This window comes from Lycorma delicatula, chromosome 1 (genome assembly GCF_047948215.1).
Source record: "Lycorma delicatula isolate Av1 chromosome 1, ASM4794821v1, whole genome shotgun sequence".
Taxonomy (NCBI): domain Eukaryota; kingdom Metazoa; phylum Arthropoda; class Insecta; order Hemiptera; family Fulgoridae; genus Lycorma; species Lycorma delicatula.
The window spans coordinates 387,454,957-387,478,529 of NC_134455.1; the positions used below are offsets into that span (position 1 = coordinate 387,454,957).

Sequence of the window (23,573 nt, forward strand, 5' to 3'; positions counted from 1 at the left end):
GTAAAAAACTGATCAAAGCATGCTGGCAGGCTAAGTGATAGGTTACTGTTGGAAACAAACCCTGCTTTGTTATCGAGATGGATTACCCTATTAGCATTTATCAATCCAATGTGATAGGTATGAGGAAAGCCCATGATAAAATGCCCTATAATTACAAAAGTCCACTTGATTGGTGTGTATTATTACTGCTCTCTTATTTTAGCATTTGCTTTTCAATTGCAAGCAGTGTGATTCTTTTAAACAAATCTTAACTTTTTAAGTTCTTTAACTTCTACCTTACACCATGCTTGGTAATGAATGATACTGATGTGATGAATAGATTTTGTCAATTTAAGGCATACAAAAGCATTTAACCATTTGTAAACTATTTTTTCTTCTACTTTGTTTTTAAATTCTGAAAGGTTGTAAGCAATCTTATATTACACCGTACAACACTTCTCATTTTGCAATGTTTTTGAATAATTTTATTATTTGTGCTATTTTGTTTTTGCAATTGGAATATCAGAATATGTGATAGCTAATTTGTTCTGATATTTAAAGTTTATTACTTGGATTTCATTACAAATTAACAAAATACCAATGCATCCTGCTCATCTCTGTTAAGAAGTGAAACCAGCAGTCTGCTCCAGATGAAGGGTTTTGTTTGTTTAAAATGGTACTGCTTAACAATAGCAACTTATGATCAGCATCAAAATGCAAGTCTAAAAAATCATACACTTCTGACATGGAAGCATATTTCCATGTGTTTTGATAGTTAAATAACTTTTATTCAGGTTGAAAAATTGATTTACTAAGGAGAAGTTGTATTGCAGTACACTTAATATTTTTATGTTGTTGCCAACTGTACTTTCTGTTTGTAAATATCACAATTGTACACCCAAATTTATTACTGTCATTGAGAATTGTCCAAGCACACTGTTTTCTTGTAAAATACATTTCAGACTTATGTAAATTGCAATCTAGTTTACTCTACTTATAAGGTTATTGAAAGAAAAGTGGATGATTATTGTAATGCTATTGTTGTAGACAGTGAGTGAAATTATAGTTATTTACGGATTTATTACTTTCTTGTAGATGAATAAAGCAGTTAAGGTAAGAGCGGTACTAATCAGAATTAATATTTTGAAAGTAATGATGCTCATTATACATTATTTCCCTATAATGAATGGAATGAAATTGCAACTTGCATGGCTGAATATCATTAGCATTTTAGTGAGCTTGATTTGCTGAAATAAACAACATTATATTTTTATTTTGTTATTTTCAGGTTCGTAATACAGATAAGCTCCCAAAAATGGTGTGTGAGGAATGTGTTTATAAACTTGATCTCCTTTTTGACTTTAGAGAAAATAGTATTAAAACTGAAAGTGTTTTAAATACACTGCTAAAAGAATTTGATGCAGTGACTGAGAATGGAGAACAAATTGAAGTTACAATTCCAGTTTCGTTGCCTGTAAGTAATTCATGAGATTTACTGTTAAATTAAATATTAAATGTATTTTGTGAAATGATTGTTAATGTACTTTCTTTGTTTTTAGCATCTCGTCAATTTTTATTAACTATTCACATTGTAATTATTTTCTTCTGTGCGTTCTCTGACTATGTTTGAAGATTCTGTCTATAGATTTATAGATATTTATAGATTCTGTCTATAGTAAATGTATAATAATTTTTATATTTATATAATTTTAAATTTATGGCAGTATATATTTTTATTTATGATAAAAATATGTTTCTACTGCTGAGTGGAGGTAGTGTATATACTAAACACTATCACATTATCATTTTGAAAGGGGTTGCATTTTTTTGTTTTACACCACCTTCCCAGTTCATTGGATTGATGCACATGAAGCTTTGAGGCATAACTGCATGAGTTGTAGTAATTTCTCTAAGAATAATGATGATATTCATTATACAGTCAGTCATTGATGTACAGAGTGGATATGTTACTTATTGGGCTGAACTGTATCTGCATTTTGTTTTCCAACAGTATATTTCGTTCATTGAAAATGGCAACAGAAAAACACCAATAATATTATACATAGGTTTATTTAATATTTTAATTAAAAAATTTTTTTTTCATTAAAAAACTCATAAATACTTTATAGAGCTTAATGTTTTTAAATTTAAAGCTGAAGAGGGTGAGGAAAACATACTTATTAATTAGGTTACGGTCACATAAACGTTAAATTTAAATGAATTATTTAGTTGGTTTAATTAATACATTACTTAATTAATTAATACAATTAATTTAATTAATATATGTAATTAATTAAGACGAATTTCCTTAGCTTTTTTATCTAATTTTCTTTCTTGTTAGTATGTAATCTATTCAACATAGTATCAATGTCTATTTCTGTATCAAAATTCTTTTTAGAAGCCTACATCTACCTCCATATTGCATAGTGGTCATAAAAACTCTAATTTTGTGTAATTGTAACTTTTGACAAACATAGGTAAGTTACTGCTGAGTTTCTATCCATGTTGAAATCCTAGGCAATAAACGACCTGCTATGTTCACAAGAAAACTTGCACTTAACAAAGCTTCATTGAGCATTTGATTCATTATGAACATATGTGCTTAATATTACTGGAAGGTTTATGTTGCAAGTAGTCCACCCTTGACAGATATAAGCTACAACACATTAATTATATTGTATTGGTATGGAAATCATCAGTGCAAGGGCGTGTCTGGTTGGTTAATTCAATGATTTCTTATATCCTTTTTCCACTCAACTAATAAATACCAATGTTTTAACATTGTGTATAATTTATTCTTTTGTTACTACTTACTACTGCTTATTTATTTGGATGAGCACATGATTAATAAAAAAAACAGAACACAAAAGTGAAATAATTTATAACTATGACATGTACATGGTATGTCACTTATATTACAATGTATAATACTTTTAAAGCACTTAAGATGTAAATGTATTGAAATAAACCTGTGATTTCCAGACAAAAGAGAATATTTTCAAAATTATTTGATTAGGAGCTTAAATAATAAGAGATAGGTTAAATGTGTATGGTTCTTATATAATATTAATTCGTTTGTGATATTATGATTCTTTAATTATCAGGTGTAGGAATTTTCTACACCTGGTGTGTTATATAGACTGATGTAGCTTTATATCAAACTTTCCTAATTAATACCAAGATTATAAAAACAGTTCATACATGTAGGTGTTGTGAATATTAGTAATGATTTTGTCCATGTAGGCTTACATGATTCTTGTGATAGCTTGTATTTATAGTAACAGTTAATTTGTATTGTTATATCTTGGGGATATTCCTTCAAAATGTTATTCTTGAATAAATTTTGAATGTGTGCAATCTTGATAAAAATTTTACTTCAGAAATATTAAAAAAGATTTTAAATATACAAAATTTTTACAGTATATTTATCTGAAGTTCAGTAGACTAAGAGGAAACATTTAATGTATATATTTACTATAATGATGTTTTCATTTCTTTAATCCACCAAATTAAATAATTTTTTTTTTATAAACCACATGATCTGTTTCTCAGAGAAGTTCAGTAACTCTTTCTTGTCTATGGGCTATTCATTTGGTTATTGAGGAGTGAAAAAATGAAGGATTAACCATATTTTATTATTGCAAATGTTAAAAACTTAAAATAAATACAGGCATATAAAAAAAAAAAAAAAACAGTGTGCCCACTTAAATTTAGTGAAATCTTAAATATGACTATTCTACAAATATATTATACAGGCTTAGTAAAGTAAGTGCGCAGAGATATAAACAAGAACCAAACAACGTGTATAATTCCACTGTTCAAACCAAAAGCGTCTATCACTTTGGGATCCACTTGCACACAGATTCACATGATTTGTCATATGTTTGTTAATAGAAAATTTGAGTTAAGGGCATTTCAAAAAATAAACATCTACTTAACTGTTTAGTCTCATTTAAAATATGACAAATCATTGAGTAGACACTCAATGATTTGTCATGTTTGGGACTGAGAATGACAAATTTTAGGAATAGAAAAATTGTAGAAAATTCATCAAGGAAAAAATGTAATGGCTAAATTACAGAATGCAATTATAATTTGGCTTCATTTTTAAATTCTTAATAATGTTGTTTTCATTGTTATCTTCCTACTTGTTTACGAGTTTATTTGTTGCTCAGTTATTTCAGTGGTGTTCAAGGCCTGACATCTGAAATATAAATTGTTTACCTTTGAATCATCTTTCTATCATCCTGTTTTAGTGGAGAAATAAGAATATTCTTATACATTTGAATCACATTTCATTCAATGTCAATTTTCCATCTATTGATTTTCATTTGATGAACCTTAGAGTCATATTTTATTCTAAGTGAGAAAATGTTTGATTTAGAATGTTATTCCATGAAACTGCTACATTGAAAATTTGATTTTCAGTCATTTCCAAAATTCTTCTAAATTCAAATGCACCTTTTTTTATGTGTGACATTTCAAAGAATTTTTGCTGTTATAATAATTAAACATTCTCATATGTAATTCTTTTAAATGCAATTTTATACATATTTAATCTTTTTAAATTTAAATGCAGAAATTGTAAATGTGAATTAACTTGTAATTATTTTAATTATAATTTTTTTATGGAAGTGTGGTTAAAACAAAATTTCAAGAGAAAGTAGAGCAAACTTTATTTTGAACTAATGAGATAAATATTGTTGGATAATATTTGCTATTCTTCAGTACCTAATGATGGTTATTGGATTATTGTTTAAATGCTCTCCAATTAGTTTTAGGCTTTTTTAATGGTTTTTGAGTGTTTTCTGTTTTGAATATTGGATTTTATTGAATTTATTGGATGAAAAAAGTGTATAAAATCTTTTTTTTTAATTATTGGACAAATAGTTTATTAGATCAGCTTTTTTTTTAAAATTATTCTGTTTCTTAGGTATTCCCTCAAGCACATTCAACTTGAAAGAGTTTTTTAGTTATGATTCATGACACCTTGTATTATTTTCTATGTTTCATTAGTTAATATCATCATTGTTATTAATATTAATCACCATTCCACCGATCTCCGTGGTGGACTGGTAACATCTCACTCTTTCATCCGGAGGTCCCAGATTTGAATCCTGGTCAGGCTTGTCACTTTTTACATGCTACAAAATTCATTTATCATCTAGTAAGCATGTTATTACATGTAAATAAATAATTTTTTTTATTTTTACAGATTGCTACTACAGTTGTTCCTCCAATTACTGTTAGTGAAAATAATACCGATGATAATACAGCAGTTACTCCTTCAGCATTAGTTGTTAATAATAATACAAATGGTATTAATTCAGAGCCAACCATTTTAATTAAAGTTGAAGAGGCAACATTAGTGACATCATCAGCAGTTTCAGCTGTAACTAATAGCAACAGTATTTCGACAAATTCAGCTTCTACAATGGTTGATGAAGTAAATGTGGTTCCTACTGTTGAAATGTCAGAAATGGATAGTGAGTCTGAGTGTGAAAGTGGATCAGATAGTGGTGATGATGATAGCAGATCTACAGGTGAAGCTGATAATTGTTTAACTGAAGCAGTTGATACAGAGAGAAATCAAATTGAAAATGAACAAAGGTAGTATTTTTAATTTAAATAATTTTCCACATTGTAGGGAGAATTTTTAGTATTTTTATTTTTATTTGTTTGATTATAAATGTGAAAAAATTATTAACTTTTAATCAAACTTACAGAATACTTTTTCCAGATTTTTTTAAAGTGATATTAGCATATTCTGATTAACTATTTATCTACTGTAGTTTTACTTTAAAAAAATGCCTGAGTATGAGGTGTTTCAATTTGGAAAGATAATTGTTGTAGAAATCTTTATCCTGTCTTTTTTACATTATCCTGAAATGAACTAACTTTACTGTTTTAATATGAATGGTTTAAAGAGTTTTGAAACAAGTGATGCCATTTAATTACATTTTCGTTTCATCATTTCTTTATTTCAAACATGTACATAAATTTAATTGTCATCCATCTAAAAATTATTTTTAAAATTCACATGTATTTATAAAACTCTGAAAAGTTTTTGTGTGATTTTAAAAGTGATATTTTTATTTTTGTAGTTTTCAGTGTTAAACAATTTATGAGGGTAAATCAAATATAAACAGGATTTTTGTTCCTGAGTGTGTACAGTTGGTAGGACTGAACCTGCGATTCTAGTATGCTTGGGTGGGGTTATTAGGAGTGGGGAGAGCTGGCCATTCCACACTTCCAACCAGTACGTCAGTAATGCTCACAAAGTCAGAGCAACAGGTGCACCCCTCCACTGTGCAACACATAATTATAAAATTTCTTGCTTGTGAAAGAGTTCAAGCGATGGAAATTTTCCTGAGATTGATTACACAGTTTGGGGACCAAACATTGTCAAGGACTTGTGTGTCTGTTTGACATAAAGAGTTTAAAGAAGGACGGAAATGAGTGGAAAATCAGGAACACGATTACCGTCCTCGGACCAGCATTGCAGACAAAAACATTTGTGTGATTTGATACATTCTTGAAGACGATCAGTGGGTGAGAGTATCCGAAATTGCAAAACAGGTTGGAATAGGTTATGGGAGCTGTCAAACAATCATCACAAATGACCTACAATTCCGTAAAGTGTGTGCCAGATGGGTCCCTCGCCTTTTGATTGCAGATCAGAACTTGAGATGTTTGGAGGCCTGTCAGAGGCCTACAGCAAGGTTTGCGAAAGAAGGTGATGCATTTTTGAGTCGGATCGTCATGCGATGAAACATGTGTCCACCACTTCACTCTCCAGTCAAAACAAGCCAGTATGGAGTGGCAGAGGAAAGGGGAGGCAGCCTCAGAGAAAGCCAAGACTCGACTGTCAGCTGACAAGGTTATTTCAATTGTTTTTTTCGACCGGTGAGGCATTTTCCTCATTGATTTTTTGACAATCAATGCTGCTTACTACTGCAAGCTGTTGAACGACATACTGCCACAAAAGAACGAGACCAACCTTTTCGAGAGGCCATCCTCCTCCATGACAACACCAGTCCCCATACTGCACCTCTGACCATCTCAAAACTAGAAGAAATGCACCGGACTCAACTTGATCATCCTCCCTGCAGTACAGACCTATCACCCTGTGATATTCATTTGTTTGGGTTGCTTAAAGAAGCTTTAGGAGGGCAACGATTTGAAGATGATAGGGTGTAGAGGAGTTTGTGCACAATTGGCGCCTGATGCAACCAGCTTCATTCTATGATGCTGCGATAAAAAAATCTTCCTTTTTGCTGGGAAAAATGTATTTCTAAAGCAGGAAACTATCTAGAAAAATAAATTACGAGGGCAGTTCAGAAAGTAACCTCTGTTTGCTCACTACGTGTGAGGGAGTGGGGGTAGCATTATCGTTTTTGTACAGACGTGCGCAGGAGGCCAGTTGCCATCTAGCTGTGGCAGTAGCAAGGTTGTGCGATCGTTGATTATCTGTGGCTTGTTAAAATGTGTGCTGCAATAGAAAACCCCGTGAAGTGTGAAGTGCGAGCTGTTATAAAATTTCTCACAGCAAAACAATATTCAGCAGCAGATATTCATTGGGAACTTTGCATTGTGTATGGACCAAAGATTATGAGTGAAGAAGTTGTATGCAATTGTGTTTGTTCATTCAAAAGTGGATGAAGAAATGTGCTTGACAAAGGAAGGCGTGGCCGTCCATCTGTGCTCACTCATAAACTGGTTCAAAAGATCGATGCCATAGTGTATGAAAATCAACGTTTTACCATCTTGGAGCTTTTCATTGAATTCCCGCAAATTTTCAGGACTGTCTTGTTCGAGGTATTGAAGGAAAAATTAGACTACTGTAAGTAAGGAACAGATGGGAGATTTTTGCAGCCAGAATTTCTAAGTTAGTGACAAGTACTTACCTACCTAGTAAGTAAGTACCAAGTAAGTTAGTTATAAGTGCCTAAATTTAAATGGTAGTTATGTTGGAAAGATGTAGTTTTAAGAGTATATAGTAAAATGTATTTACTTACAACAGTATTTTATTTATAACCAAATGGAGGTTACTTTCCAAATGCCCTTGTATATTTTCCTTTTATTTTTCAATAAATACATTTTTTTTTAAATAAAATCCTGTTTATATTTGATTTACCTTTGTAATTTCAAAAAAGGTTGACTGAAATTTCTTTTTTACATCTGTTAAATATATCTCCTCTAAATATGTAGTGTTTTATTTTAATCTTGAACCAGTACAAGTCAAAAAATGTTTGCTCCTAAGTATGTTTGAGAACCTTATTTAGTTTTGAAATTTGTAACTGGTATTTAAATTTTTCTCGCATTACAAATTGTTTTCAATAGAATTCAAAATGTGTTAAATTCTTCTTCAGTACCATTTAAGTATTTCTGAAAAAGAATAAAAAAAAATATTCAGTCAAAATAATTAAATTGTACTGAGACGTAACACATTCTTTCTCACATGTACACTAACTACAAGAGTAAAATTCCAAGAGCAACATTTTGTTATAATTTTAGCACTGGGCTATATTTGGTAATCAAGCATTCCTACTAATTTACATTATAATATGGTGGTTAGAGTAATATTGTTCACATCAAAAAATAAAAGAATGAATCTGAAAAATGTAATTATAAAAATGAAAACCAAGTAAAATCTTAACGTCATTTATTTTTGATTATTGTTTAAAATCCATTCAGACATTCAGATTGATAATGAATTAGACAGGATTTGCTCTATTTCTGGATTTATTTTGTTTATAGAGGCTTTAATTAATTTTTTGTTTATGGAGTCTTTTTAATGAAAATTATTTAACTCCTTTTTTCTTTTATTTTCAGGGTTGAGGAACAACTTTCTGATGAAAAGAATGGCATAAAGAGTGATGTATTTCCTATAAATGGTGACTATTTAGTTCAAGAACAAGATGAACAAACATCATGGTTCTTCTGTAATATTTGTGGTAAAGCATTTATTAATAGAGATGAATTTAATGTTCATTATGAAATCCACTGGAATAAATGCTCATCATGTGGTGCAGTGTTCACAAATGAGGAAGCATTAAATGCACATCGTAAGGAAATGCATCCGGCTAAAAGTAAAAGTGGATCATCAAAGATTCCTACAGTTAAAGAAGAAATGGTACAACATGAACAAGACACTGCTGAAAAAACAAAGAAAAAAGTTGAAATCAAAAAATCTGAAACAAAACCGGTTGAAATGAAAAGTTGTTCAGAATGCGGAAAGGAGTACAGAACAAATTATAAGTTATCTGAACACATGCGAAAACACACTGGGGAAAAACCATATAAATGTTCTATGTGTGAAAAAGCTTTTAGGTCAAAAATTGGTCTTGCACAGCATGAAGCAAAACATACAGGTCTATTTGATTATACTTGTAATTCATGTGGAAAGGGTTTCCAGTGTAAATCATATTTGATTGTACATCAAAGAGTGCATAGTGATCTTAAACCATATCCTTGTACGACATGTGGTCGGAATTTTAAGACAAAACAGAGCCTACTGGATCATCAAAATCGCCATTTAGGTGTTAAACCCTATCTTTGTGAAACTTGTGGGCGAGGTTTCATCACTAAAGGGCTGTGTAAATCACATCAGCGTGTTCATTCTGGTACTGATAATAGACAGTATCCGTGTACTGTTTGCCATAAATTATTTGTAAGTAAATCATATCTAGCCACTCATCTTAGAATTCATACAGGAGAGAAACCTTTTATGTGTGAGGTTTGTGGTAAAGGTTTCTTAACTCGTGTCGATCTCCGTATCCATTCGACTATGCATACAGGAGAAAAAAGTTTTGTGTGTGAGGTATGTGGTAAAGCATTTGCTAGACGAGATGCTTTGCGTTGCCATCGTCGCAGTCACACTGGAGAAAGACCATACAGATGTGATGTATGTGGCCAAAGTTTTACTCAGTTTTCACCAATGGCTATACATAAAAGACTTCATACTGGAGAACGACCATATGCATGTGATATTTGTGGTAAAACTTTTGTATCTCGTTCAACAATGATGTCGCATAGAAAAAAACATGTCAACTGATCTTCGCTTAACTTCACGCCTCCTACCTTTCTGGCTGTTCCATCAGTTGGTAAGTATAATGATTTTTGCATTAATTCTTTTTAAATGAATGAATTTTACATTTTTAAAAAACAAAATTGTGTTATATACTTTAGATTAAGAGAATAAGGTTAAAACTCAAATTACATTGACATGAGTGAAGATATGTGATCTTTCTGAGTATAAAAATTCCTTTTTTTAAAAGTAATTTTTTTTGTGGTATGTGTGAGATTATTTCTTAAGGTATCTTAATATTTCAATTTCTAAAGGTTCCATTTTTAAATTGTTTGTATATGTTTTGTTGAGAATTGTAAGAATTGAGATGGTGATCCTTGATGTAAGTGGGAAGAGCATTTTATTCTGAAGATCAAAATTGTTTAAATAGTTTTTCTAAATTTCATTGTAATTTTCCTCATTTATACGTGTGAGACACTGCAAAAGTCTTGTCATAGGCATACCTATAGTTTAACAGGGAATGATTTTTCTTTCACATAAATCATGTTTTGCTGTTACAGCTATAAAGAGAAAGTATATAGATTATCTAAAATTTCAGTGATGAGTGTTATATCAGGGTGGTGTTTCATGACCTGTATTTTGATTAATATTCAGACTGACTCAACATAAAATTTTGAAAATGGCTCAAAAAATTTCTGTATGTAAGTTATTAAAAACTCAAAAAAATTTAAGTTAATCAGATTACGGGTAAGAGGATATCAACATTATTTCTAATCAGTTTTCACTTCATATATCAAAAATTTGTTGATTAACAAAGTTGAAATTTGCCATAAATATGTATATAAATATATACTCATCTCAATTATGGCCTGATTTTTTTCCACTGGACAAAGGGGCCTCACAGTATCCACATTTTTTCCCCCAACAGGATGTGCTGGAGATTGATTCTGGACATTAAATTAACAAAAATGTTTATGTGGACAAATCCCTTATCTACGGGTATTTTTCTTTCCTTTCCCTCTGTTTGCCATTTTGTGTTTTCCAATAAAAATTTATATCTTAAGAACAAATGGAGCTATTTTAATAATTTTTTTTGTATTTGTATCCAACAACATCAAAGATAATTTGAAAATTCCAAAATGATGGCCATTAACATTTTTTTTATTAACTTTGTAAATATTAGTTCTGTTGAATAATGTTTATTAGATAACTTATTAAGTCTTTTATTGTGATCAAAATGATGCCTCTTATTCAAATCGATTGATAAACTATGTGATTTGACTGAAATTGTAAAAATGGAATGGGAAAAATTATGCAAGAAAACAGGTTTACAATTGACAATAGTGCTGCAGACTGTTAATTATGTCCAACCACATAATTTTCAGTCTGCATTGCTATAGACAAACAAATAAGGTGGTACCTGGTTTCACAGATATTTTATTAATGTGCAAAATTTAATAATAGGTGTTTCCTTATAAGGGAAGTACTCAACAGATTATTAATTTTTATATGAGATGAGGGTGTGGTGCTACATTCATTACCAGCTGTTGAAATATTGCAAAACCTCTTTGAACACTGTAGAAACCAATTTCTAAAATTCTTTACTAAATTTGTTGTCTAAAATCTACTTACAAAATCTTTTTGTATTTTATAATTTATCTGATCAGTTTTAAATTAGAATAATGCACCCATTAATATTTAAAAACTCAATTGTGTATTTGAAATAAAGATCTGACTCAGCAAGTTGACCATGGAAGCTCACTTACATACTTTAGACCACAATACAAGTATACAACAATCGGTACAAGTATTTTAAAAGAACAGATCATCAGTTTATAATTAACATTCTGGTTGTCCTTTGACAGAAAAAATCTGATGTGGACACCACATGACTTCGTTGTATGTCTATTAAATTACATATACACATTTTTTTTTAAAATGGAAAGTACATAAAATTTTATTTCATTAATAACTTATGATATTTTTCTTTTTTTTTAATTATTATTAATCATAAGATATTTTTTTTACAATCAGAGGTTAATACTAGAGCAGTCCAGAAAGTAACTTATGTTTGTGCCTAGCATGGAGATGGGTGGGGATAAGAGCTGCCATGTTGGCATCAAAATGTTTCTACATTCAGTACACATCAAGTGTTTTAGCGTGTCGATTGTGATTTTTCTACTTTATTCATTGTGAATTATTAATATTGTGAAAATCCTGCGAGTTATGAGGTGGGTTCAGTGATTAGGATTTTACTGGAAAAAAACCTCAAACTAGTAACAACTTGTGAGGTGTACGGAGATGGAGTAATGAGTGAAGATGGGGTGAGGCAGTGGTGCATTAAGTTTAAAAATGGCCGCATCAATGTTCATGATGAGGACCGTATCACAGCACTTAGCCTTGTGACTGATGAACTGTCAGTAAAAATCAATGATGAAATTCATGAAAATTGCCACATTATGATAACAGAACTCTTGCTTCATTTCTCCCAAATTTCACGAAGTTTACTGCTTGAAATTATATCAGGAAAACTTTATTATCACACTAGTTTTGTGCAAGATGAGTGCCAAAAATTTAAGGTGGCAGATTTCTACAGAGAAGGAATTGAAAAGCTTGTGCATCGTTATGATAAGTGCCTCAATTTAAATGGTGATTATGTAGAAAAATAGTTTAAGATTGTCCTTTTCAAATGCATGTAATAAAATTTCTTTTTTTTTATTTGGTTGGTTTTTTATTTCAAATGTAAGTTACTTTCTTGACAGCCCTTGTAATTATTAATAAATCAGTATATTTAAATTAAAAAAAAAAAAATTTTTTTAAAGTAGATGAAGTCTGATTTAAATCGATCCTTCCCCTTGTTAGATCCAAATATTCCATTAATTAAAATTGTATTTGGCTATAATTCTGGAACCAATGAAAATAAGTACCACTTATATTGAAAAGCTCTCATTGAGGGCTTATTACTGCATTTAAGAAAAAGTACATAATCCAAATTTTTTTGGATTTTGGGCTTTTTTGACACTTGGTTCAGTTGATTGCTATCAAAAGGGCAAGTCCTCAGTTAGATGTTAAAGCAGTCTTAAATCCAAAATTTCAACATCATATGGCTAATCTTATTTCAATTATGCAAGATACATATGTATGTACAGACGTCACGCCGAAACTAGTCAAAATGGATATTTCTGTTGAAATCTGAAAACTGAAATTTTTCACGATTACAATACTTCCTTTACTTTGTACATTGAAGTAAAAACATCCAAAATGTACCAGAAGAGCATGAAATCATAGAACACTAAACGAGAACACTGTGGTAATTTTCAAGATTGTAGCATTATTGTATGATATTTATCAGAGAATTTTGTTCATGGGAACTTAACATGCAGCACAATGCCATAAAATTTGTTAAAAGTTGCTGTAGTATACAACAAAAACAGTACGATGTACAAATCCGCACTCAGCTGAAAAACATTCCCAAATCTAGCTCAAAACTTCATCTGCACTATTATTACTAGAGATGAAAAGTGGTTTTATAGCTATGATCCTGAAACAAAACTGTAGCTGCCATAGTGGAAGGGTTCAGTGTCACTATGTCAAAAGATGAAAGGAGATTTGAAACATCAAATTCTGCTGGTTTGGACTGATGGCATTGTGCACAAGGAGTTTCTTCTACCAAGTCAGAATTTGAATAGACAATTCTGCTGTAACATTCTAAGTAGCTGGGAGAGGACATTTAACACTGAAAACTTTACAAGTGCTTCAACAGATTTTTGTTCCTGCATCATGACTCGAGGAAAACTTTCATTTTTTATACATAGTTTCCTGTATGCTAGGCTAAATTATACAAGTTTCTTGCTCTTGTACAGAATAGAGTTTAGAACTTTTTAAGTTGTACTCCATATTTAATTTTAATCTGTCTTTGAGTCAGAAAGGATGAATATTCTAAAAAGTTGCTCTCATGTTCTGTTTCTTTGGAAGAAGGTACATCAAAAGAGTAAGTAGGTAGGATAAACATAAAATAACAATTTTTGGTAACTGAACTAAAATGAAATTAAGTAAAGCTGTTTTAATGGAAGACAAAACCTAATCACTGTTATTTAGCAGTACCAATCTACCATATCTTCGGCTGGTACCAATCTTTCTTTTTCCTGTTTAGCCTCTGGTAACTACCTTTCAGATAATACTTCAGAGGATGAATGAGGATGATATGTATGAGTGTAAATGAAGAGTAGTCTTGTACAGTATAATTCAACCATTCCTGAGATGTGTGGTTAATTGAAACCCAACCACCAAAGAACACCGGTATCCATGATCTAGTATTCAAATCCGTGTAAAAATAACTGATTTACTAGGACTTGAATGCTGGAACTCTCGACTTTCAAATCAGCTGATTTGGGAAGACGCTTTCACCGCTAGACCAACCTGGTGGGTTGGCTGTTACCAATCTACTAAAAACAAAAGTCATTTCATTAAACAACTCTCTTTACTCATTTGTGTATTATTTTACTTTATTCCTACATACATGTTCAGCCATCATCCTAAAGATTACTTTAAAAAATCAAATGTATAGACTTTTTTTTGAAAAGTGCATAATTTCAAAAATATTTTTTTCTACAGAGTGTTCAAAAATTGATGCAACCTTATGGGAAAATGAGTAAGTTACAGTAGTTGATTCACATATTTGAATGTGATGTTGCACGCTCTTAAACACATGTAATGTTTGTTGAGGAATTGCAGCGACACATCGTTCAATTTCACTTAGCAATTCAGGAATAATATGAGGATGAGTGTTGTAAGCAGCATCCTTAAGGTATCCCCACAAGAAAATGTCAGGAGGGGATAAATCAGGAGATCGAGAGGCCACAACCTCTTCGAAACACTTGTCCATGAAAGCACTGATCCAAGAAAGTTATAGTGTTCTTGGCTGTATGAGCCATAGCATTTTCCTGTTGAAACCAAGTATACTCTAGCTGGTCTGCAGTTTTAGTGTTTACAAATTGTTGCACCATCTGTATGTAGCACTCTCTGATCACTGTGCCATGAAGAATGTCATGAAGATTTACCTACATGACATTGCATATCAAACACTTTCTTTTTGTCCAAGTAGAGGAAACTTATGCAGCTGATGAGGATTTTTCTTACACCAAATATATGAATTCTGTACAATCATGTATTCATCAAGGTGGAACCATCCACGCCTTGTCAGACTGAAATCACTCATTAAATTCTTCCCCATGTGGGGTTACAGATGACATAAACCACTTACAGAAAGCTATACATTTTCCAGTGTTTGCAGGTAACAACTCGTGAACAATACGGATTCTGTATGGATGTATCTTTAAATATTTGCACAATGCTGTGTGGACACTACCAACGGAGAGACTGTTGGATAGGCATTGCACAGACTTCTTGGGATTAACAAAATATGCATCTTGCACATCGATAAACTTTTCTGGTGTTAGCACTTTTGGTCGATCACTTTTGGTCGCATCTGCCTCACATTCCTTGTCTCTTGGAACTTGTACAGCCGTTTGGTGGAAGACTTGTTTGGTGCATCCACACCATGCTTTTCTGTGAAGGCATTCTGAGTCTGAGAATAAGTGGCATATCTAATGTATTGAAAGACAATGAATATTCTCTACTGCATTGTGTAACCCATTTTTCCTCTATTAAACCAGCAAAAAAAGAAGGAAGCATTCTTCTATAAGGTTGCATCACTTTTTGAACACTGTATAATAAAATGTATATTTCTTACAGATTAAATATTGTGTGTTTATTTTCTTTAAATGTTTATGTTGTGTTTTTCTGCAGGGGATGAACAAACCCCAACTGAAGAATTCAGCCAGAGCTTCATGGCACCTGAAGTTCAGAGTTTTACTTCAGTTGTTCTTGAAGAGCCACAGCAGCCATCAACTTTACTTCAGTGATGTGCTTCAAAAGTGGCTGGTACGGGACATGAAGTTCTCGGATCGGTTTAATTTTTATAAAAACATTTAAGAAAACTAAAAACTTTTTAATTAATTGCTTCCATATGGATTTTTTATATACAGTAAACGCTCGTTTCAGCTGTTGTATAGCTGCTTAAAAAATAAAAAAACAAACATGATATAAGTGATGATGTGATATTCAATTGTATATATGTAAATATAAAGAGTTAGATTATGTATTTGTTTAAATTTTTATTTAGTATTCAAATGGTATATTTTAATTAATATTTTATGCTTGTTAGGCTGTATGTCAAATAGATTTATTTTACATAATTTGTGTGTGTCATAATTGTGCAATTATTTTTAGGAATATATATATTTTTTGTACCAATAGGATTATTTCATATATTGTGTAAGTTTGTATGCATGTTAATTTGCTCCTTCTCCCATTTGGGATTTATTTGCGTTTGTAAGTCAAATATTTTATTTAATCTGTATTTAAGTACGGCTATGTTTAATGTTGTATGTACATTTTTTGTTTTAATTTTAAGTGTGATAAATACAGGGTGAGCAACATAAAACCAACCCCATAATAAAATTGCTACCCAACACTGTTTACGAAAGACTCTCACACAACTAGAGCAACTACTACTGATTGTTGCTGCTGTTTGTCAGGTGGTTACATGTCAGAGCAGTATATGTTTTGTTGCAGTGCAGTTGTGTTTGTGTAAAAAACCTTATTCAGTCCAGGAGAGGATAGCTATAGTTGAGGCTTATATTCATTCTGGATCGTTTGACGAAACATGTCAAGTATTTGTAGAAAAATTTCCAAATGCCTGTATTCCAGTGAAGAGTAGCATACACAATTTAGTTAAAAAATGGCATACAACAGGTTCGGTTTCAAATGTAAAATGAAATAAGCAACCATCCATTAGGACTCCACAGGCCATTGCCAATATTGAAAGCAGAATTACTGCCAGGTTGAAAAAAATCATTACACAATTTACCCCTACAGTCTGGTATTAAATACACATCTTGTCGTAAAATTCTTCATGAATTAAAATTGAAACCATATGGCGTTACAACTATGCAACAACTGAAGGAGACAGACAAACTGAAACGACTTGATTATTACAACTGGTTTCTCGAAAACATTGTTGGTGGACAAATGATTTTTTCCTTTGGGGCTACTTAAAAAGAGAGTTTATGCAACTAATCCTCACAATATTGATGAACATTCAATGAGAAATCAACACAATTGAAACAATGTTTTGCATCAGATGACTCTCAATATGATCAAGCACAAAAGTGCATAGATGCCTAGGGTGGTCATTTTGAACATCTTTGTAACAATAAGGTAAATACATGTAAATTATTATATCAAGATTTAAATTTTGTTTTTATTATTTAATTTATCCATATTATTCATAAAATTTCATTCCTGCATTACCTACTGATTCTGCAGCGGTTATGTTATGGGTTTAATTTTATGTTGCCCACTCTGTATGTATTAGTAGTATGTAAATTGAATTATAAATTGAACTGATTTAAATTAAGAAGTACTAATTTATAAGTTTGACTAATTATTAAGTTTTTGCATGTTTGTATTTAATAATTATTCTTTTGTTTTAAGTAATTCAGATTTTTATCATTTGAATGTATTGCAGTTAGATAAAAACTTTTAACTTTGTGAATGCATTACTACCAAAATGTATGAGCCATTGAGAGAAACATGGTGTGTTGGGTTACCATATTAATGAGGTTACTGAAATTTTGTGCCAAAAATACCAGTTCTTTGCAACCATATAATTATTTCAAACTGTTAATTTGGACATTTTCCCAGAAGTGAAATGTTTATCATATGTACAGAAAACATTGAATGAACAATGATGTTAAAATAATAACATTTAATTATGTATTTAAAAAAAATCAGATTATATAGTGGAAAAAAAAGGGTTATATAGAGTTTACTTTTGCTATTCAAGAGGTTTGGTTCTGAAAATTCACAATGATTGTGGAAAGTAAAACTAACTTAACAATGCAGGAATGGTTACCATAAACTGCTGTTTTTTTTAAAAAATAATGGATACGTAATTACTTATAAGATAGCTTAATAGTTCAGGAATAATGTGCTTAATATTTATTAGAAATAATAATAATTTACAGAGGAGCTAAATTATCATTTCATGTTGCAAAATTGTGAACAGTTATGTTTTAAATTTATTAGAGGTGTACTGAATGCCCACTACAGAAGAAATATTTTTAATAGGGTTACAGCTGAATTAACTGAACTAGAAGTTATTGATAGCATTTAAAAGATTCTTATTTTTCAAGTTTTCAGTTATAAAAATTGTAAATTCTGCTAACATGTCTTCATTTCTTATGTTTTAGGAAGAAAGGTTGTACTGTATAATGGGTATATATATTTTTATTCTCTATTCATAGTCACGTCTTCATTCTTATATTTGCGGACATTAGGTTTTCACTTAATGTCCGTAAACATAAGAATGAAGACGTCTTACCAGAATCTGTAATTTTAATAATGGGAAACATGAAGAATAACAAACATTTTATATTAAATATATATATATATATATATATATATATACTGTACTGTCAAAAAAGTACTGGGAATTGTTAAATAAAATACACAATTTTTATTTATTCATCAATATTTATTTTGTCTTCAAAGCAGAGGTCCCATTTGATGCAACACCATATGCCAGCATTTTTCCAGTCATCAAAATACTTTTTATAGGTGCTCACTAGTATGGCCTTCAGCTCCTTCCATGAATTTTGCTTAATGGCTTCAATAAAGTCAAAATGGGTACCCCAGAGTGGCATTTTAGCTTCGGTAACAGACATAAGACACACGAGGCCAGATCTGGTGAATATGGTGATTGATCAATGGCATTTATTGCGTTTTGACTTTAAGTTTGGTCACAGTTGTCACTCTATGCAATAGTGCATTATTGTAGTCTAAATCCACCAATTTTTCTTCCGAAAATCTGGCCATTTCTTACGGATTTTCTCATGAAAATGCTTCAATACAAAATAGTATTCTTTATTGAGTCTCTTCCTCTGGAATGAATTCATGATGCACCAAACCATGAATATCAAAGAAAATGAGCATCACCTTGACTTTTGAGCGACTTTGACATGGTTTTTTTGGTTTCGGCTCATCTTTTGCCTCCATTCTGACAACTTGTTTACAGGTCAAACTGTAAATAAGACCCATGCCTTGTCATCAATTATGATGCATTCCATGAATATGGGATCAGAATTGGTGCAATCCAGCATGTCTAAAGAGACCTACTTAGGTACTGTTTTTGAAGAAAATTGAGCTCTTTTGGAACAAGCCGTGCAGCGACGTGTCTCATGCCTAAAATATCCACCAAAATCAAATGAAAAGACCCGTAACAGATGTTAAGGTCATGAACTAGCTCTCTTAAGCTGGAACGGTGATTACTGAGCACAATTTCCTTAATTTTTTTGATGTTTTTATCAGTTGAAGAGGTCGAAGGTCGTCCAGAATGAGGCATGTCTTCGACGATCTCTCGGTCCTACTTGAATGTTTGGATCACTTGTAGGCACGTGTTTTTGATAAAACTAATTTACTATAAGCCTTTTCTAACATTTTTAGCGAGTCGGCACATGAAATTCTGTTCACAACACAAAATTTAAAAAAAAACTTTTTGTTCAATAATTTTGTTGTAAAAATCATGATTCATTACTGAAAAGGACTTATACAACCAGCTGCTGTAAACAAACTGGTAGACAGATCGTGCTCGTTTTGAACATTGTAATTAAGTACAGTGTAACAATCTAAAAAAATCATTAGCCCAGCCCTTTTAAAATAGAAATTCCTTGTACTTTTTTGACAGAATGTATATCTCAAACACAAAAAAAAAATTGCAAACTATACCACTATTGCGTATTCATACTCCCTGATAACATTTCTTTGTAAAAATTCAACCGTTTATACTAGTTGAGTTATTTGTTAGTATGCATTAAATGTTTACTACTGTGTTACTCCACAGTAACACAGTGTAAACTTATTGGAGTCTTTTACACCAATATGCGTTCAATCGTAGTAGTAACTGAATATAATAACAAAGTTATAATTATCATCACAATCTAATAATTTTCACTTACTTTTGGTTACTTCTGGTTACATTTTTTATAAAAATAAGAATTATTTATTTATTTTTTTATTGAAAGAAATTATGTTGATTATTATTTACTAAAATGTTATTTCTTAATAGCATCCTTATTTAAAAACAAAACGATGAATTTTTTTTAATTTTTCAAATTATGAACTTTAGCTTTTGTTTATGGAAAGCCTTATTTATTTATAACCAGTATTACACAACTTGTTTGAAAATTGTGAATAATTTAAATTAAGAAAGATTTTAAATGTGGTTTTCAAATTATAGCGTAAATATAAAGTTCACATTTCATATTATTGTTTGCCTATTCCATAGGTTTAAGAGTAATATGTAGAAATGTTTTTATCGAGTTAGTGACTGTTGCATGATAAACTGTTATAATATTAGTTGTTTATAATTATTTGTTTTATATCTGTATAAATCACAATACAGAATTGTGTTCTCATAAATCAGAAGTTCAGTAGCGAATAATGGCTATTAAAACACACAATTTGAAATGGAATTTTTATTTAAATTTTGCACAAAAACAGTTTTTAAGTTTTTTGTCACTAGCAATTTATAAATTTTATATAAATGTGCAAAGTAGTAGGCTTTTAAAATTTTTTTTTAATTTGCAATAAATTTATACAAAATATACATAAAAGTATTTCATAAAATTAAAATGAACAAAATTTGTTAATTTTTAAAAAACTTTTTATCAATTTTTTTCATGCAATAATAACATAAGATACAGTAGTATGTAATTTGAAAAATTCTTTTGTAGGACTGTAGTCTGAGTTTATATTTTCTGATAAGTGCATCTACTACTGAATCCTTATGCTTTTCTTATAACAAGGGAACAAAAGTTTGTTACTTTTTGCTCTTACAGGAGTCATATGATTGTAAAATAATAATATACTGCTTTCTACTTCACAATCACAGTCTTTTTATGTTTGGATTAATCTGGTAGTTCTCTTTATTGTGCCAGCTTTTTTTAAGATGATCGTTTAGCCAATGATATCTTTGCAAATCAGTTGTTCATATTTATATTACAATTTTGATAGCAGACATACTTTCCTAAATAATTTTACAACATAAAGTTAAGCTGCTGCATGCACGAGACCAGTGTAAACTTCTTAACCATCATAAGGGTTGATAACCTGTAAGCACTGAACCTTTGCTCACATAATAGAAGAACATTTATAGTTTATTTGGTATTATCATATTTTATAACTATTTTTTTTCTGTACATGTTTGGTTTATAAGTATACTCATGTAGAAGGAACATTTCCCTTGAATCCCACTAATTGCTCATTGTGTAATAATAAATCACTTACTGTGCAAGAAGTTGTCCTGTTACTTTTTTTTATAATTTTCAATTTAAATATCCCAAATTTTGGAGATAACTCAAATTGTTATCAAAACATGTTAGTTTTTTATTTTTTCCTTATTGCTTTGTTACTGATATTTTATTAAATTTTTTCTTATTGCTTTGTATCTTATTCCTATTGGATCTTAGGTATTCAAAACAAAAAGTAGAATGGCTTTCCAACAGTCCTATGATATTTATCGTCTCAAAAATTTGTCAACATTCATTTTTTGGGTGAGTTATTACCCTTTAATTCTGAAGACAAAGTAAATATTTCCCAAAAGGCTGTAAGTTGATCAGTTCTAAATATTTTTAATTAACCATCATAGGTTTCTTTGTAGCAGTTTTCTTCTGGAAGGTTTATCCATTAATTTTTTAAAATAAATCTCTAGTGAACAAAAGGGTTAATACTACTGAATTGACTTATAAGCTGCTTGAGCATTTACAATTGGTCCTGGTTTTGTATAAATAATGTCTCTTGCAGGTATTTTTCCAGTACATTTTTTTTTTGTTTTCCCAACATAATCAGTATAAGATATGGCAACTAAACTGTTTCAGTTTGCTCAGTGTTATTTTTTTTTTTTTTGCATTTAAATTGATTGTTTCTTGCTCTCTATGTTCTTGTTTTTTATCGACTGCTCTCTTTGGTCTGTGGAACAGTTAAATTTTCATAGGTATCATATTCATCACCGCTCACATCTTTAAATTGCTGTTTGTCATTACCAATTATGCCCTCTTCCAATACAACTATGATGACATCAAAGTTTGATGGATGTATGAAATACCTTTCATCATTTAATTACAACTTTGGGCTGTTTTCAGTTTTTCATGTTCAAAAAAGAGAAAGACGTCTTATGTAATTATTTAGTCATTCTTGAAATCAAAACTGTGTAAAAATAAATGACTTGTTCTACAAAAAAGCCAGAATATTTCTCTTAGTAGATTGCTACTAGCGACACATAAACTTTATGTACGAATGTTTTATTTTGCTACTAATAATCTGTATATATAATGCACATACTGTGCCAAAAAAAAAAAAAAAAAAAAAAAAAAAAAATTGATTTGATGAAAGCAAAAAATTAATCTTATTTGACCATCGTAATGATTGGTAGCTGATTATAGTACTTTTTTTAGATATGAATGAAGCTTATGTTGCAGGAAGTAGTGGAGAATATCAAAACGGCGGCGTCATATGTAAATACAATTGGCCCATTCATTTTTTTTTTTTGTTTAATGTGTATATGCTAGTATTTTAGGGTTTTAAAAAAATTAACTCGATCCCTAATTTTGTTTCTTGTATTAAATCACTACTTTACAGTTCATTTCAAAAACTTTTTTTTCTGTGTAACACATATGTTTAAAAAGGACTATGTAAGTTTTAGATGGTTAAACATTTAATATTTGTAATCAAATAAAATACACAAGTAATATGATAAAAAGAGAGAGAGAAAGAGAAAAGGCTGTATATATTTAGACCCTGCAGATTTATCAATTCACTTTTTGTCAAGTTGACAAAAGTTACATTTTCCAATTTTTTTTTGTTGTTTTCTTAAACTTGTGTACCATAGAGATATTATATAACATAATTATATAATTATTAAGATACATTATATTATACAATTATACATTATATTATATAATATTATATTAAGATACATTATATTATATAATTATTAATTATTAAGATACATCATTATACATAATGATGTATCCTAATTTTACCACAAGTAATACGAGGGTAAGTTAATTATCCGCAATTTAGTTATTTTTGTTTATGTTGGTAGTACTGTCATGTTGTGTAGATGATGCATGCGTGGTTTAATTATTGTTATGTCTGTGCAGGTTTGATGCTGCTAGGTTAGTTCCATTATCGCTGCCCTGCCGTTAACCTTGGCTGCTCCACTTTCTGTTTGCACCAAAGAAGAGCAACATTCAGTGATCAGTTTTTTGTGGTCGGAAGGTGTATCAGGTGCTGAAATTCATTAAAAACTTTCAGTACAGTACAGGAACAGTGTGTTGCTGCAACAGAGTGACTACAAATGGATTGAAAAATTCAAAAATGGTTGCACAAGTGTTACACACGATAAAGGAGCTGGACAACCATTTACCACCACAAATGAGGA

At 30.6% G+C, this 23,573-nt stretch overlaps 1 protein-coding gene across 1 annotated transcript in view; it reads left to right on the forward strand.

Annotated features, from left to right (window-relative positions):
- LOC142317334 (uncharacterized) overlaps positions 1-20,095 on the forward strand; it is a 35,457-nt gene extending 15,362 nt beyond the window's left edge. The window contains exons 2-5 of the mRNA XM_075353804.1: positions 1,268-1,453; positions 5,195-5,589; positions 8,815-10,085; positions 15,818-20,095. Coding sequence (XP_075209919.1) covers positions 1,268-1,453; positions 5,195-5,589; positions 8,815-10,036 — 1,803 coding nt within the window. The 3' untranslated portion in view covers positions 10,037-10,085; positions 15,818-20,095. The remainder of the gene's footprint in view (positions 1-1,267; positions 1,454-5,194; positions 5,590-8,814; positions 10,086-15,817) is intronic.
- The last annotated feature ends 3,478 nt before the right edge of the window (positions 20,096-23,573 follow it).